Below are 16,030 nucleotides of genomic sequence, written 5' to 3'. Positions count from 1 at the left end.
CCTGGAGTAAGGGCTTCCTCTGTCCCATCAGCAGGGAAATGAAGACCCCAATAACAGCTACTCACAGTGTTGCTGAAAAAATCAAATGATACAATGCCTGTAGGAAGCATATGATAAAGGTGCTATTGCTATGAGAGAGAAGAGCAAGTGACAAGGGAAAAGGACTATGTAATTACCTGAGTCCTTAGGCACTGGAGGTGATGTGTGTCCGTAGGTTGGTGGAGAAGTTAGGGAAGCTGGTCTTGCTGATAAAGAGATACACAATCCCTTTGGCTTTGGTATTCACAACAGTGGAACATAACTCTATTAAGTGTTTCTTTGTCATATTTTTTCATTTCTTCATAAATCTATGTAATATACAAAATCACAAATAGTATGTGTGTGTGCATATGTATAATTACCATTTCATAATTGTAAACAGGTCCTCAATTTTTCATTTTGGCTTCAGTTAATCTCTTTCTCTGTTAACCATGGCCACGATTCCTTCTTCAAGGGGTTTCTCTCCTTCCATAACCAACTCAGGAATGTACATTTAGATTTTGAGTCCCCTGCTATCCGTGGGCAGACTGAGGCCCTGAGAGAAGATGCTATGAGATCATTCTTAGGCAGGAGAGTGAACCCCCCGTCCCCATATATTGATGCTCAGGTCCTGGTGATTCCTATTTTCTTAAAGAAATGTTTTTACTATGTCAGCCTCTCTGTTTTGGACCCTGTTTTTCCTTCTGGGGTGACCAGAGGTAAGGAGAACCCTTAGCTCAATGTTTTTGTTCCTGCATTGTCTGTGTCTAAAGCAACCGGTGCCCAGCTCCTTGCCCTCACTCTCTCTTCTCCTCACCCCAGAGCCCAGATCCAGGGCTGTTGGGGCACACTGAGCTCTGTGCCGACAGGAGATAGGAGAAAGTGAGAGAGAGCTGTCAGGGTCCCCCAGGAGACCCCTGTGGACTCACGGTTGACTGCCTCGTCCCTGGAGCTCACATTTCTCAAACTTGAGTATGGTGCTGGGAGGTGCCCAAAGGCCCCAATGGAGACAGCTGCTCCTTGGGAACCACTGTCATGCTTCTATTCAACCCTGCTGCAGCACACCATCGGTACTGAGAAGAACTGGAGGCTTTTGGTTTCAGGTTGGCCCCCAGTAGTACCTAAAGAGCAGGAGGAAGGGGATACCAGAGAGGGGCCCAGATAGGGTAGAGTGCATCCATCCTGCTGTTGTGTTATCTTTGTTTACTGTGGACTGCCCCCAGAGGTCCTAGGTTTGGAAACTGTGCCTGCAGTTTGAGAGGGACCTCTTGGCTCCATTCAATACGTTATACTTGCCTTGTTGTCCTCTGGGTGCCACCCACTCCTCCTGAGTCCTGCATCTGAACCTGGGTGGCAGGATGGGACCTATCACTAGTAAGTTCCCTATCTTCCCCTCAGTCTCTTTCAGAGCCCTTTCATTGCCTTCACAGCATTTGTCATGGATTGTCATTTTAAACTTATTTACTTTTTCCGACTTGGCCGTAACACATGGGACTATTTTGTTCACCACTGTATCCCTTGAACACCAACAGTATCGGGTGCTGTTAATCAGATTTTCCTGAATGAATGAGTGAATGGATGAATGATTTGAGTTGCCTGTGTCCTCTTGCTCACTGTGCTATTGCTGATTTGGGTGCAGCAATGAATCTCATGACAGGACTCCTCTCCCTGCATTGGTCCCATTCTGTTCTCCTTCTTGGGAAAGACCTAATGGTCTTCTGTCCTACTCCACTCCTTCTGCCCCTCCCTAAGAGACCTGGGTTCAGGAGAAGCTCTGTTTATGTTCCTTCTTGATGCATGTCTGTCTTCTTTTTGAGCCTTAAATTCTTGCTCCCCACTGGTCTGCTTGCCCGTGTGCTGTTTACTCTGTGTCCTCCCTCTGTCACCTGCCCTTGCAGGTGTCCTGTGGACCTCAAGGGGATACTCAGTTACTTTCCCTGCTCACCCCTCTGTCCCACTCCTGGTCCCTGTGCTTTCATTCGCTTGAGAAAGTTGGAATGTCCCAGGACACTGGTGACCAAACACTCCTACAAACAATCATGGTGATGGTACTTCTAACCCCTCTGTATTACCAATTATTAAAAACAGAGTTATTTCTGGGGTGGGAAAGTTGTTCAAAAGTCAAAAAGCATAGGGATAATTTAGTCAGAAGAATTGAGAAGGTTGATGTGGTGAGACAGTAAAATGCATAACAAGGAGGGGGCTTTCAAACGGGTTTCAAGTCTCTAGAGGGCTGTTACATGGAGACAGGTGAGTTCTCTGCTAGTTGACACTGTAACAGAGATCTGAACAACAGAACCTACAATATGAAGGATTTGGATAGAGATGAACAGGATATCTTACCAGAGAGAATCTTTACCAGGAATGTGTGAGGGAAACAGAACACACCAGGGAGTCCAGACTATCAAGTACAGATAATGTTAGCCCAGTCCAAAGCATGTGCTAAATGGCCAACCAAAGCATTGGCCAGTCTACCTTGCAATAGCTAAGGCTACCTTTGGCCTGTTTTGATGGAGCGCCGTATTTTCTCCTAATTGGAGAAGCTGAGTTTTCCTGCACCAGGGGATGCAGGACCCCTGGGCCTGAGAGAGGATGTGTTGTGCAGTGAGGGAGGAAGCAGGATGTTCCAGAGGGTACTGCAGAGGCTGCACTGAGGAAAATCTGCTCTGCAGAAGATCCTGATACAGAGGAAAGCTAGTTGTACATTCATGTTGAACTTTATGTGAATTTTTGCTTATATTAAACAATCAGTTTTGACAAATAAAAACTTGTGATGTAAAATTATTCAGTAAGTACATCAGGTTCTAAAACATACTCCAGGGGGTCTGTCCTGAGCTGTGGGCCAGATGGCTGAGTTGGAAATGGGGGAGTGGTGGCCCAGAGTCTGGAAGCAACATGAAGGGAATGGTAGTGTATGATGGATAAATAGCCAGGCACCAGTCATCCAAGCTGAGTGGGGGAGGCAAAATCTTGAATAGGAAGAGAAAAGTCTAAGATGAAATGTCTAGTAGGCTGGTAAGAGGTTGGGGTGAGGAAGGCAAAATGGGTTGGTGGGAGGGTGTAATAATGGTGGCTGTGCTGGAAGCCCGTTTGCAAAGGATGTCAGCTAGCTAGGGTTAGAGTAAAGCCTGCTGCACTGAATGGAGTATTCCTGACTCCAGAGTCACCCTGAATCAACTCTTTGACCTCTGATTCCAGGACTTCAAGTGTTTTAGACTGTGGAACTTCTGGATGCTATGTCACAAACGTCTGTCAGGTAAGAAATATACAACTCTTCAAGCGGCAGTGATGGCGAATAAACCAGAATAGGCCCATGGGTTGAATTTCTCATTCTTGCTCAGGCATTTATGACACCCACATAGTGTGATACACATCAGTATGGGGCCGCGTAGGAAGAGATCACATTCAGGGAAGTGGTAGTGGAGGAGTAGCAGCCTCCTGAGGGCCTGCCCTCCCCTGTTACCCCCCCAGAAGACATGGAGGACTGAGGGCTGAACCTCTAACTGGTCCCATAGTGTTAGAGACCCAGGTTAGATCCTTTCTGCGAGAAAAGGGACACTCTCCCTGCCTCTAACTCATCACTGGTAGGCAACAGCTGATCATGGAAATTTACTCTTTAATACATTCCTTAATTTACCATTTATTAAATACTTTCTCCATTGGCAGACCTAAGCAATAGGCTATGGATCCTGAAATTGATATGGCACTGGTGTTTGAGAATTTTGAAGATTCCATATATTTGGCATTGTGGTTACTCTAAACAAATAAGTATTGGAGTTGGCATTGTGGTTACTCTAAACAAATAAGTATTGGAGTTGGCATTGTGGTTACTCTAAACAAATAAGTATTGGAGTTAGAAAATTCTGGGTTCAAATCCCAAATGTACATTTATGAACAGTAAGACTCAGGATTGAGATCTTTAAATATCCTGAGCCCCACTTTTTATCACCCGTGATGTAGAGATCGTCACCATCTCCCAGCCTTGTCACAGCACAGAAACCAGTGCATTTTAATTTGTTTAATTAAAATTTACTAAGTACTTACATTGTGTCAGATGTTGCTAGGTATTGTGAGGCTGTAAAGAGGAAAAGAGAGCACTGCCACTAAGAAACAAGTGTTTGGAATAAGGCTGGTGCAAGGATAACTAAAATGCAAGGCAGACATGCTAACTTCCCCAGTTAGGAATTCCAGGAAGAATGAGTGCACATCTGAATGGGGGATGAAGCTTCATAAAGGAGGGACATTTGAGACAGTCCCTGAAGGGGGTAGGCAAGAATTTGTCAGGTGAAGAAGGCAGGAAGGATATTCCAAGCGTAGAGAACAATAAGGAAAAATTTGTCAAAACAGGGTGGAATTAACATTTGGAGACTAGCAAGTGGTCCAGTCTGGTGATAGCATTAAGTGTGTGGAAAGAAAGAGGTGAGGGTAAGGCTGGAGGGGTAGGTGGGTAAAGCTATGCAAGGCTGGGATTGCCAGGGGGAGTGTGTTCTTGACTTAGCAGACAAGAGAAGGAAGAGATCTTGTTGGTGTTGAAAAAAGTTTGGTTTTTTTTTTTTTCCTGGTCATTGAAGAAATATACATTTAAAAGAAAAGGAATTTAGAAAACAAGCAAGATAAAGATTGATATAAATATAGATATACATTGAACTGCCTATAATCCACATTCAAGATAGCCACTGTTAATAATTTAAAATACATCCTGGTAGCCTTTTTCTATATGGAGGTAGATGGCTAGCTAGTTTGATTAATTGATTTTGAGAGTAATGTATAAATGAAATTACATTGCCTCAGATTATTAAAAAAAAAACGGCCTGTGGAATAACACTTTAGAAACATAAATATAATAGTGTATGCATAGGTTGGATATAGAGAAAGCTACAAATATGAAAGCCATTGAGAATGCTGTTGCAGGAGTACCTGGATGGCTCAGTTGGTTAAGCATCCAACTCTTGATTTCAGCTCAGGCCATGATCTCAGGGTTGTGAGATTGAGCTCTGTATTGGGCTCTGCATTGGGTGTGGAGCTTGCTAAATATGGTCTCACTCTCTGTCCCTCTGCCCCTCCCCACCAAAGAGAAGAATGTTGTTGCAATGATTAAGAGAAGACAAATTCTTGAACTTGGGGGCTATGGAAAAAAGAAAGGTGTGTGGTTTAAAGAATTTTTCTAAGGATGGTTGTTCAAGTGTCTTAGAAGAAGGAAGGGAAAACCAAAAAACTATTGATTCCTTCCAGGTGACAAGCCTGAATGGCTGGGTGTTTGGGGAACCATGAACATGATGCTGGCTTGGGGGGAGGGGAGGATTATGTGCATATTTTTATACATGGTGAGTACACTGTGGTGGTCAGCAGGTAGTCAGAGATGTGGGTTGAGAACAAGAATGCAGATTTGAGATTCATTTACATTTTCAAGATCACTCAAGAAGCAAGATTTCTGAAGGAGAGAATAGATAAAAGAAGAAAAAGAAATGTGGTGATATCCATATTTAGGAGGACCAGGAGCCAGACAAGGAAAGATGAGAACTGTTGGAGAACTTGGAAGTCCTTGTAGTCAAGGGTGGAAACAATTTTAAAAATGGGTTATTTTTAGCCTAAAATGTTACAGTGACCACAGGGAAGATGATTTTGAGCACAAAAGATGAAGAGAAGTAATGTATGAGATACCTAACACAATTCTGGGCACATGGAAAGAACCCAGCTAATAGCAAGTATTATTACGATGGAATGATCATTAAATATGGGAGTTAGGAAGTATTTATCAGACCCACCAAATCTCTGATACAGAGTTGGAGCTTAACAAATGCACTGAATGGAATGATGAATAATGGAATACAATAGAGGAAGAGTTTAGGAGTGTTGATCATGTGGAGATGTCCAACTCCTAGACTCTGGGATTTACCATGCATATGGGTTAGTATGCTTGGGGAGTCAGGCCAGCCATCAGGGAGCATAGTCAAGACAGGGGTTGTTGGAAACTTCCCACTAAGATTTCCTGGCTTCTCACAGGTAGTACAGAGAACTGGCATCAAGTGCAATGAGTAACTTCAGTGTCATCAGGGAATTTGTGCTGTTGGGATTTTCACATCTCCATGAGTTCCAGATCCTCCTGTTTGCCTTCATCCTATCGATATATGTGCTGACAGTACTGGGGAACCTGGCCATTATCACCCTCATATGCCTTGATGCCCGCCTCCACTCACCCATGTACTTCTTCCTCTGCAACTTCTCCCTCTTGGAGATGCTGGTCACTTCCACTGTGGTTCCTAGGATGCTGGCAGACCTGCTATCCACTCATAAGACCATTTCCCTGGCCGAGTGCCTCACCCAGTCTTTCTTTTACTTCTCTTTGGGTTCCACCAACTTCCTGATTCTAACAGTCATGGCCTTTGATCGCTACGTGGCCATCTGCCGCCCTCTGCACTACCCAACCATCATGAATGGTCCAGTGTGTGTGAAGCTGGTGGTGGTCTGCTGGGTGGTCGGCTTCCTCTCCATCATCTCTCCCACCCTACAGAAAACACAGCTATGGTTCTGTGGCCCTGACATCATAGACCACTATTTCTGTGACTCTGCCCCACTTCTCAAGCTTTCCTGCTCTGATACCCACCACATTGAGCGCATGGACTTCTTCCTGTCCTTGCTCTTTGTGCTGGCCACCATGCTGCTGATCGTAGTGTCCTACATCCTCATTGTGGCCACGGTGCTGCACATCCCCTCCTTCTCTGGGCGCCGGAAGGCCTTTTCCACCTGTGCCTCCCACCTCACTGTGGTGGTTCTGGGCTATGGCAGTGCCATCTTCATCTATGTGAGGCCAGGCAAGGGCCTCTCCACACACCTCAACAAGGTGGTGGCTCTGATGACTGCAGTGGTGACCCCTTTCCTCAATCCCTTCATCTTCACCTTCCGGAATGAGAAGGTCAAGGAGGTCATTGAAGATATGACCAAAAGGCTCCTCTTGAAAGATGCAGCAGCCCACAGATGAGAAGGCCCAAGAGCAGCTATTAAGTCACAGGAGTAAGGACCCTCCACTGCCCACACTGGAGCTCCTCAGTCTCCTTCTTCTCAGTCTCTCCTGCTCCCTCACCCCCACGGAAGTCTGCTCACTACAGAGAGCTAACGAGCTCACATCATCTGAATGTTTCAAAGGCAAGTATCTGTGAGCCTGAGATAGACAAGGAATAGATGATTTTGAAGGAGCTTTGGAGTGAAAACAGTATGATAATATCAACCAAGAGGTTATCCAAATAAAACTCTCAGTCCAGGCTTTGGTACACAGAAAAACTCAGTAAATGTGGCTCTTATTATAAAAATGTGTTATTAAAATCTCTCCTTCCCAGTCTGGCTGTATGCTTTTGTTTACTTTCCTTTTCATTTATTTGTCTGCAACTTTTTGGGGGGTGTATTTCTTTCTCATGAACTAGCTTCAGAATCCAGGATCGAGTTCTGAAAGTGGGAGTTTGAGAAGAGCAGAGAGGGCTGGCTTCCCCCAAATAGAAAAACTTTGTGCCTCCCGTTGGGACCCATCGTCTGGGATTGCTCCTGAAGTGGAAGCACTGCTTATACCCAGGCTGCCCCTGCTCCTGTCCAGCCCCTCCAAATCTCTTGCTTTTAAACAGAAATGACTCCTCGGGGGCCACTTTCTCAGCCCCTTACACAGAGAGGTCATGAGAGCCCCAGGCCTAAACTTTATCCTTCTGGTACACTCAAGAAAGAAGGGAAAGCTAGATCATTGTTCCCAGACTGGCTACCTTCCTCTTTACAAGTGCTAATACCTCTCTTATCCTATAGAATCTTAGAGCCATCTCCAGAGGAAGGGCCCTCTGAGGTTGGCTTTCCTGGAAGCAGCCTGGACAGGAGGTTACCAGAGGCCCTGGTGATAAAGCAAAGATGGTGGAAGCCAGCTGAGAAGGAAGAAATGGAGTGGGACTGGAGTTGTGGAGGGAAGGCTTTCCCTGGCAATCTGGGAATGGTTTAGGAAGTTAGGGGGAGATGGTGGGAGTGGGAATAGCTCTAGTGTCTGATTTCTTGTACCAGCTTGAATCTGGACTGGGCTGGGATTTGCAGAACAGGACAAAGAGTAAATGCAAACTTCCTCCTACTTCTGAAGCTAGCTCTGCCCACAGGGTATCTAGAGGAGGGGTCCTGGTCCTTATGTGCAGTGTGGATAGGCCAGTGTAGGGGCCACCCCACAGAGCCACAGCTGTGAGGTAAGGGGTGAGGGAGGGGGAAACGTCCAGGGATGTGCCACCCAGAGGCATGCATCTCTGGTTATGACCAGGGAGTTTGACCTCCAATTAAGCCTTTTTTTTTTTTTAAAGATTTTATTTATTTATTTGACAGAGATAGAGACAGCCAGCGAGAGAGGGACAAGCAGGGGGAGTGGGAGAGGAAGGCAGGCCCATAGCGGAGGAGCCTGATGTGGGGCTCGATCCCGTAATGCTGGGATCACGCCCTGAGCCGAAGGCAGACGCTTAACCGCTGTGCCACCCAGGCGGCCCCAAGCCTTTTTTTTTTTAATTGCAATTGGACACATTCTCATTTGTGGACCTCTCCATAAGGGGGCAGATACTTTTGATTTTGCCGTAAGGCCAGCAGGGAAAACAGTTTTTCATCTTGAGAACTTTTGCTCCTCCACCCCTCAAGGGACTAATTACCTACTCTCCTCGAAAACTTTGTGAGAAACTGAAGAACTAAATGGGAAGCAATTATCTCCTTCTGATATGCAAACGCTTTCCTTCAGCTTCTCCTCCTAAAATAATCAGCACACAAATCCACTCCGATGTTCCTCCTGAGAGTCTCCTTCCTGCTGCTACTCTCTCATTTCTGCACACTCCCTTAAAAATTAAACATAATCAACAGTCTGCAGCCATCTATTGCCTCTTTTTCATTGCGTTGTCTTAGCAGTGAGATCTCTGGTCAGATTGGGAAGGCGTAGCTAGCCTCAGGCCTCCACAGTAATCACCCCATCACACAGCATCACATAGGCATGACATTCCCAGCAAACTTGCCTGTGGTCCCCAGCTCCCCCAAGTGAGGTCCTTGGCACACCTTTGGCATCTCTGCTAATACAGAATGCAGAATCTCGGGCCCCACCCCAGACCCGCTGCATCAGAATCTGCATTTTCATGGGACCCCTGGATGAGTCACGTGCACATTAATATTTGAGGAGCACTGACCTAGACAGTCTGCTGGTGGAAGATTCAATCAGGAAATTGTGTAAGGAAGTCCTTGTCTCATTGTCAACACTGCGAAGGGCACTGGAGGAGCCCCCTTCCTTGAGGAGTTTCATCCCAGGGCCTATTTTTGGAGACAGTAACCAGGATTTAGGCCCCAAGATTTTCATCCTAGTCTGACTTTAAGCTTCCAGAGAGACTTTAGGCCAGTGGTCCAGCCTCTGATTCGCTGTGCAAATCCTGTGGGGACATGACCTGGAAATGTTTCGGTTCTGTGCATTTGTCTTAATGTGACAGGGACCCTGGGTGTGCATAATGTCAGATGAGGCTCCTAGATAGATGTAACCCAGAAAATACTGATGACAAACTTTTCCATCTTACTGGAAGGAATTTAAGGGCACCTGTTCTAAGTCAAAGTGGGTGTAGTTAAGTCTCCCCAGGTTTAGAGTCATGATGTGACTAAATCATTGCCTCTTGGGATTGCAAGGGAGTGCGTGGGCCACCCAGGCACACCTCCCCTGAGTGCAGGCATCCCCTGTGCAGCACACTTCTCAGGGTGGTAGAGAGGCCCTGGTGGAACCAAGTCTAGGGATGGCGCACTCCCAGCTGTGAGGCAGCCCCTTTCTTTGCTGAGGTGGTCTCAATTTTAAGATGAAACCCTATGTCCAGCCTCAGTGTGACTCTTAATGTTTGCCCGTTCTCCAAATTCTACAAATTTGAGTTAACAGACAGACTAGCAAGTAGGTGAAGATGGTGACGTATTCCCCTAGAAAATATTAGAGTGAGATGTCACCAGGGAACTATTTCTAGATCTCTCACCATCCACATTGCCTCCTCTGGTCCCTGTTGTTATGGGGTCTTAAGGCCGGTTGTGGTACTAGTTTTGGCAACTAACTGGGATAGAGTACAGTGGTATTAAGTTCTTCTCATGCCTTGTTTGCTCCACTTCTGTTACTACCGACGAGGATGAATTTCGTGTTTTAGGTTGAAATATTTATTCATATTCCAAATTCATCTGCAAACTTCATTACTAAAGACAGCAGCATTTATTGAACATCTACTATGTTCTAGGCACAGGAGATTCAAAGATATGTACCTAACTTGAGGAGCATTTCTTGTGGAAAAACAAAACTGTGTTCATGACTGAAATATGCAAAGCACTCTGGGAATACAGGGAGGGAATGTTTGCGTTTCTTTGGTTAAATCGAAAGTATTCTCAAACACGGTATCATTTGAGTTGAGCTTTGAAGTATAGAGAACAGCTTCACAGGCTGAGAAGGGGAAATGTGAATTCCAGAGAGAAGTAACTGATACGTAAGATAATGTAGACATAAAAATGGCATATTGTATGGGCAACGTAAGCACAGGGGGATGGAATTAATGAATGACTCTGGAGAGTGATCACAGATATTTTCACAAATCAGATCCAAGTCTCTTGGGGAATCTGTAAGTGTCCTCTGAAGGATGCTCCGCTCCCTGAAATCACAGGACACAACTGTTCTACAACAAACTTGGGAGTGGGTACAGAGGGCAGTGATGTGGAAACCTTTGCATGGTAGGGCAATTATACTGCATTCACAAAAGGTACTATTTCCCTTCAGTGCTGGAATTTTATTGCTGGCAGCTTTGAACATGACCTAAGTTCAGAAAGAGCTTAGGAATAGTTCTGTTAAAGGACAAGTCCATGGGGTTTGCTTCTATAGGACTTGGCATATATCTGACTCAAGGGAAAGAGAATGAATAAGATGCTGGGTTGGATGGGGAACAGGATCTAAGGGAACACCCAGAGGAGGAGTGCTACAGTGATGCCCTGGAGCCCTCTTGAGAACTGATTGTTAAGTTTTCAAGAATGTAACAGAACGATTATTAAATTTAAATAGTAGAAACTTACCATCAAGCAGATTATGTTAAAAACAAAGTTAATAAAAATTCAAAACTCCTAATTGTTTCACTACATTTTACTTTTATCTATGCTGCTGAAGTTGTTTGTGTGGTATTAGTAGTTTGAAACTGGACTGGCTGGGTGTAAAATTGACACCAGAGAAATTGGCAAATGCTAGAGGTCAGTAAATGCTCCAAGTAGAGAGGTGGTTAAACATTTACCAGCAGACCACTGGACCACTGCCTCTTTTCTTCAGTATCTCTGAGGCATTGTTGCAAGAAACATATTTACATTAGGAAATTGAAAGCTTAAAGAATTGGTGAACTAGATTGATGTGAACATGGTCCTCTATAGACAACATTGAAATTTTCTAACTTGGCCTTACAGGGTTTTACACGTTACCAAAATTCTGAAATTCCATGTATGCAGGTCCTTTATGCTGCAGGACCCAAGCCTGACTTTTATTTAAAAAATGATTCAATCCCTTTATCTTCCCTCATCAAAACTTCCATACTCTTAATTTCTTCTCCCTTGTCCTCCGAAATGTAAGAAATAAATCTGTTTTTTGGCTTCCGTTGGAATTCACAAATATGACAACTGCTTCTTACGTTAGCCATTCAGAACCCTGTATTTCTAAAGGTTGCTTACTAGAACATGGTATTTCTGGGGCTGGAATGCCAGACAAACAGAGGGTTCCTTGGGGTAGGGCAGGCGTTGTAGAGTCATGGAATCCTGCCACTGTTTCTACCTATATTTAAATCAGTTCTGGGTATTATAATCTTTCTTGTCCTCCTACCCCTCTGCAATTATGTTCTATTGAAAGCTATTTGTGTGGAGTGAGAAGGCTGTTACCTTCTATCAAATGACCTTCTATCAAATGACCTGATGTAGACTAACAACAAAATCAATTGTTCCCACCTCCTGGGAAACATGGTATTACAAGCATCCCTTGCTTTTTGCAAGTTTGCATTGCACCATTTCGCTTTTACAAAAGACCTATGTTGGTAGCTGTTTTCACTAACTTAAAGGAATTGGGAGAGGAGTTTCACTTTGATGAGAAAAGGTGAAAAGTGAAACTAGCATCAGCATTTGTTTGCAGCGAGCTGTTACAGTGTAGCGCACACTCCAGGCAGTGAACGTGGTGCCACCGAACTCCTTCCCCGGAAGCCACACTCCGCAGCTCAGCATTAAGCTGCCGGAGATTTGAACTGAGTGAGCATCTGTGCTTTATCTCAATTTATTTTGAGCATCTGTTGGCAAAATGTGTCCTAAGGTATCAGAAAAGCCTAAGAGATTATTTTTTGCATCTGGGAATGCTCAAAAATTTTTTCATACAAATGAACGGTAATTGTTTCTTTGCTTTATGCCAGCTCTACTTAAGAAAGTTTTCATAGGAATGCTCTACTTTCAGATAGCAAGTGGGTGGGGGTGGGGGTAACGTGTGTAGCAAAGGAAGTGTGAATCTACCAGGCAATTAACGTTATGTATGGACTGAATAAAAATATTTCTTCCATGTACAAGTGTTATTTGCTGTCTTTCAAATGTTTGTGGATACTATTATGATAAATGAAACACAAACCTTAAAAAATGACACTGAAGCTATATTAGCTTTCTGACAGTATGTTTCTTTCAAGTGATGGATATTAAACATACAACTATTGTTATGAAGAAGTTACTAGAATTATTGCAATTACAAGTGTATACACTTGATGAGAACTGGATGGATTTACAGTGAATAAGAGGCTGGAGGAGTCTACACAGAGTGGCTTCAGATCCTGGAGATTCCAACTTTTAATTAACCCAACTTTGATCAAGCTGGAAGAAGAATTTTTGAAGATGGAGAGATGGAAAAGAAGTTTGAAGAACCAGATTCGATTGTAGTTCTGCCATCACTTTGACCTATTCTTTTTTTTTTTTCTCAACTATACTTCCCCTATTCCTTAGTGAGTCAGAAACGCTGCCCAGCTGCCTCCCAAGAATTAGCATTTCCCTTCTGGGCTCTCATGGCACTTGTTAAAAGTAGAAGAAACCCTTATCAAAATATGCTAGAATTCATTGTTGCTTTTCCTCTGTCTCACAGATGGAGAAATAACTTTGAAGTTAGAATCCACATTTCTTTGATCTTTAATAGCCAGTGCTAAGCAGAGTGAATTGCTCATGGTGAGTGATCAGTGAATCTTTATTTAATTGAATTATCGAGGGCAAAACCAAATGGAAAACATGTATAAAGTGGTTTGTAAAGTGTGAATAATGCACACACACACACACACACACACATATATGTATATAATATACATGTACATGTAAGTGTCTAGCTTTGGAGATGTGGCTTACTTAGTTGTCCGTTGGTATATGTACATGTATATATAAAGGTAAATTATTATCAGTAAAATTATTTTTACCTTCTTCCATTTATTCTACAAATATTTACTCTTCAAGGTTGTGAGCAGAGCATAACTGGAGAAAATAAATCAGTTGAGCAACAGCAATAGCAAACATCAGAGTCATTGCTGTGATGTGTCCTTGGAGGAGACACAAGACTTGCAACCAGAAGCTGAAACTAGGAACCTAAAGACATCCTCTGATTTGGGTAAAGGGCACCTCAGCAAGAAACAAATGAACTTTTCAGAAAGTCAGAGGAAAGGGCACCTGGTCTCTTGAGAAGGGGTTAACCTGAGGTGATACTGGAAGTACATAATGAGAACCAACGGACCATTAAGCGAGCTACGTCTCCAAAGCTAGACAATCTGTATCCACCAAATGAGCCCACAATTTCCTGCCTTGTTTATTTCCACATAGTAGACTTGTAAAAATCTTGACAGTTGTGGTAAATTAGTAGTTTTTGCTGTCTTAAAGTAAGTGGCACTAGGAGTACTCCCTTGATGAGTGAAGCCATTGTAGTTTACTGGGAAATGTAGTTTTCTAAATTAAAGTGTATTTGCAGAAACAATTTGGCAGAATATATGTATTTTTTTAAGTAGGCTCCACACCCAGCTTGGAGCTCAACTTGAGGCTTGAACTCACACCCCTGACCTGAGCTGAGATCAAGTGTCAGATGCATAACTGACTGAGCCACCCAGGCACTCCATAGGAGAATATTTTCAATTGGGGGTGTTTAGAAAATCCAGAATTGGAGCTCCTGGGTGGCTCAATCAGTTAAGTGTCTGCTTTCAGCTCAGGTCATGATCCCAGGGTTTTGAAATCAAGCCCTGCATCGAGCTCCCTGCTCAGCAGGGAAGTTTGCTTCTCCCTCTCCCTTGTTTGCTTCTCCCTCTCCCTTCCCTGGCTCATGCTCTCTCTCTCAAATAAATAAATAAATAAAATATTTTTAAAGAAAGAAAAAGAAAATGTAGGATAGGTGAAAGCTAAGAAAAAAACCATGAGTCTGAGGTCAAAGTAACAGGAGGGCTTTTTTTTTTTTTTAATAGAAAGAGGTGGGGGGAGTGACAGAGGGAGAGAATCTTGAAGCAGACTCCCCGCTGAGTGCAGAGCCTGAGACAGGGCTTAATCTCAGGACCCATGAGATCAGGATCTGAGCTGAAACCAAGAGTCAATGCTTTACCAGTTGAGCCACCCAGGCACTCCAACTGGAGGGCTTTTAAAATTTCAGATTATAGTTGGGAGGGAGGGGCATTGGAGCTGATGTTTCATCCCAAAGCTTTCAGGAATTTTATACACACACCCACACTCCTGGGCTGGATAATATCTCTTGATCAGAAAACACTTCCTGCTGCTGTCCTTGAGTGGAAAGCCCATGTACTGAAAGTCTTACTTCTGGTCCCCCAGGCTCTGAGCTACTTTCAGAGTTCTTGTAGCTGCCAGTCAGTGTGGGGAGTACCTCCATGGTGGTCTGTGAGAACCAGACACTGAGCACTGAGGACTCACTGTAGTTATCATGCAGAAGCACAGAGGAAACAACCTGAAGAAATTCAGCAGTGATCTTCCTACCCAACCTGGTACTCTGCCTCCTCTGCGTATAGACCTGCTTGACTGAAGTTGGCCAGATTCCTCAGGCTCATCATAATGCCTTGTGGAGGCCTTTAAGCCTCTGCATCTGCCCCCGTAGCACTGCCTTGACTGTCTCATTGCGGAGGGTAAGGATAAAGGGATTGAGAAAGGGGGTGAGGACCGATGTCACCAAGGCTATGGTCTTGTTGACTTCCACAAAATACGCTTTGCCAGGCTTGACATAAAGGAAGATGGTGCTGCTATAACCAATGAAGACCAGGGTGAGGTGGGACCCACACGTAGAGAAAGCCTTCTGACGTCCACTAGCAGATGGGATTCTCAGCACAGTGGTCACGATATAGCCATAGGAGGTGAGGGTCACCAGGAAGGAACTAAGGACAAAGGCCAAGGCCATAATGAAGTCCCAGAATTCCAGCAGGCTAGTGTCTGAGCAGGATAGCTGTAGCAGAGGTGCATTGTCACAGAAGAAGTGGTTAATGATGTTGCCATGGCAATAATTGAGATAAGCCCGGGAGAGGACAGTGGGCACCATGACTAGGAAAGGAGCTGCCCAGGCAGCCCCTGCCAGCCTGACACACACAGCCCAGCTCATCAAAGTGTCATAGCGCAGTGGGTGGCAGATGGCCACAAAGCGGTCAAGGGCCATGTCTGACAGGATGAGGAAGGAGGTGGAGCCCAGGGAAAAGTAGAAGTAGAACTGGATCATGCAGCCAGTGAAGGAAATGACTTTGGGGGTGACCAGCAGGTCTGAAAGCATCCTGGGCACTGCAGTCATGGTCACCAAGATCTCCAGCAGGGAAAAGTTACCCAGAAAGAAGTACATGGGAGTATGTAGGTAGGTGTTGGCTATGACCGTGACTATGATGACCGTGTTTCCCGTGAAGGCAAGAAGATAAAGTGTGAGGAAGGGCCCATACAGCAGAACCTGCAGCTCACCAAAAGAGGAGAAGCCTAAGAGGACAAATTCAGAAGGGTGGCTGACATTTGCCAT

General features: G+C 44.5%; 2 protein-coding genes across 2 annotated transcripts; one reads left to right on the top strand and one right to left on the bottom strand.

The window, feature by feature from the left end:
• Window positions 1-6,049: 6,049 nt before the first annotated feature.
• LOC100479359 (olfactory receptor 6V1) lies at window positions 6,050-6,997 on the top strand. Its single transcript, XM_002924181.1, has one exon. The coding sequence runs from the start codon at window positions 6,050-6,052 to the stop codon at window positions 6,995-6,997; it is 948 nt and encodes a 315-aa protein (XP_002924227.1).
• Window positions 6,998-15,088: 8,091 nt separating this feature from the next.
• On the bottom strand, window positions 15,089-16,030 carry LOC100479104 (olfactory receptor 6V1). The gene has a single exon (XM_002924180.2). It carries the CDS (start codon window positions 16,028-16,030, stop codon window positions 15,089-15,091), a length of 942 nt encoding a protein of 313 aa, XP_002924226.2.

The sequence above is a fragment of the Ailuropoda melanoleuca genome, chromosome 1 (assembly GCF_002007445.2).
Source record: "Ailuropoda melanoleuca isolate Jingjing chromosome 1, ASM200744v2, whole genome shotgun sequence".
Lineage (NCBI taxonomy): Eukaryota > Metazoa > Chordata > Mammalia > Carnivora > Ursidae > Ailuropoda > Ailuropoda melanoleuca.
The sequence above is the reverse complement of the archived record's forward strand: the minus strand, read 5'-3'. Positions and strand labels throughout refer to the sequence as shown.

Coding starts and splice junctions, on each gene's coding strand:
- LOC100479359 (XM_002924181.1), top strand. CDS start 6,050: ATGAGTAACTTCAGTGTCATCAGGGAATTTGTGCTGTTGGGATTTTCA.
- LOC100479104 (XM_002924180.2), bottom strand. CDS start 16,030: ATGGCAAATGTCAGCCACCCTTCTGAATTTGTCCTCTTAGGCTTCTCC.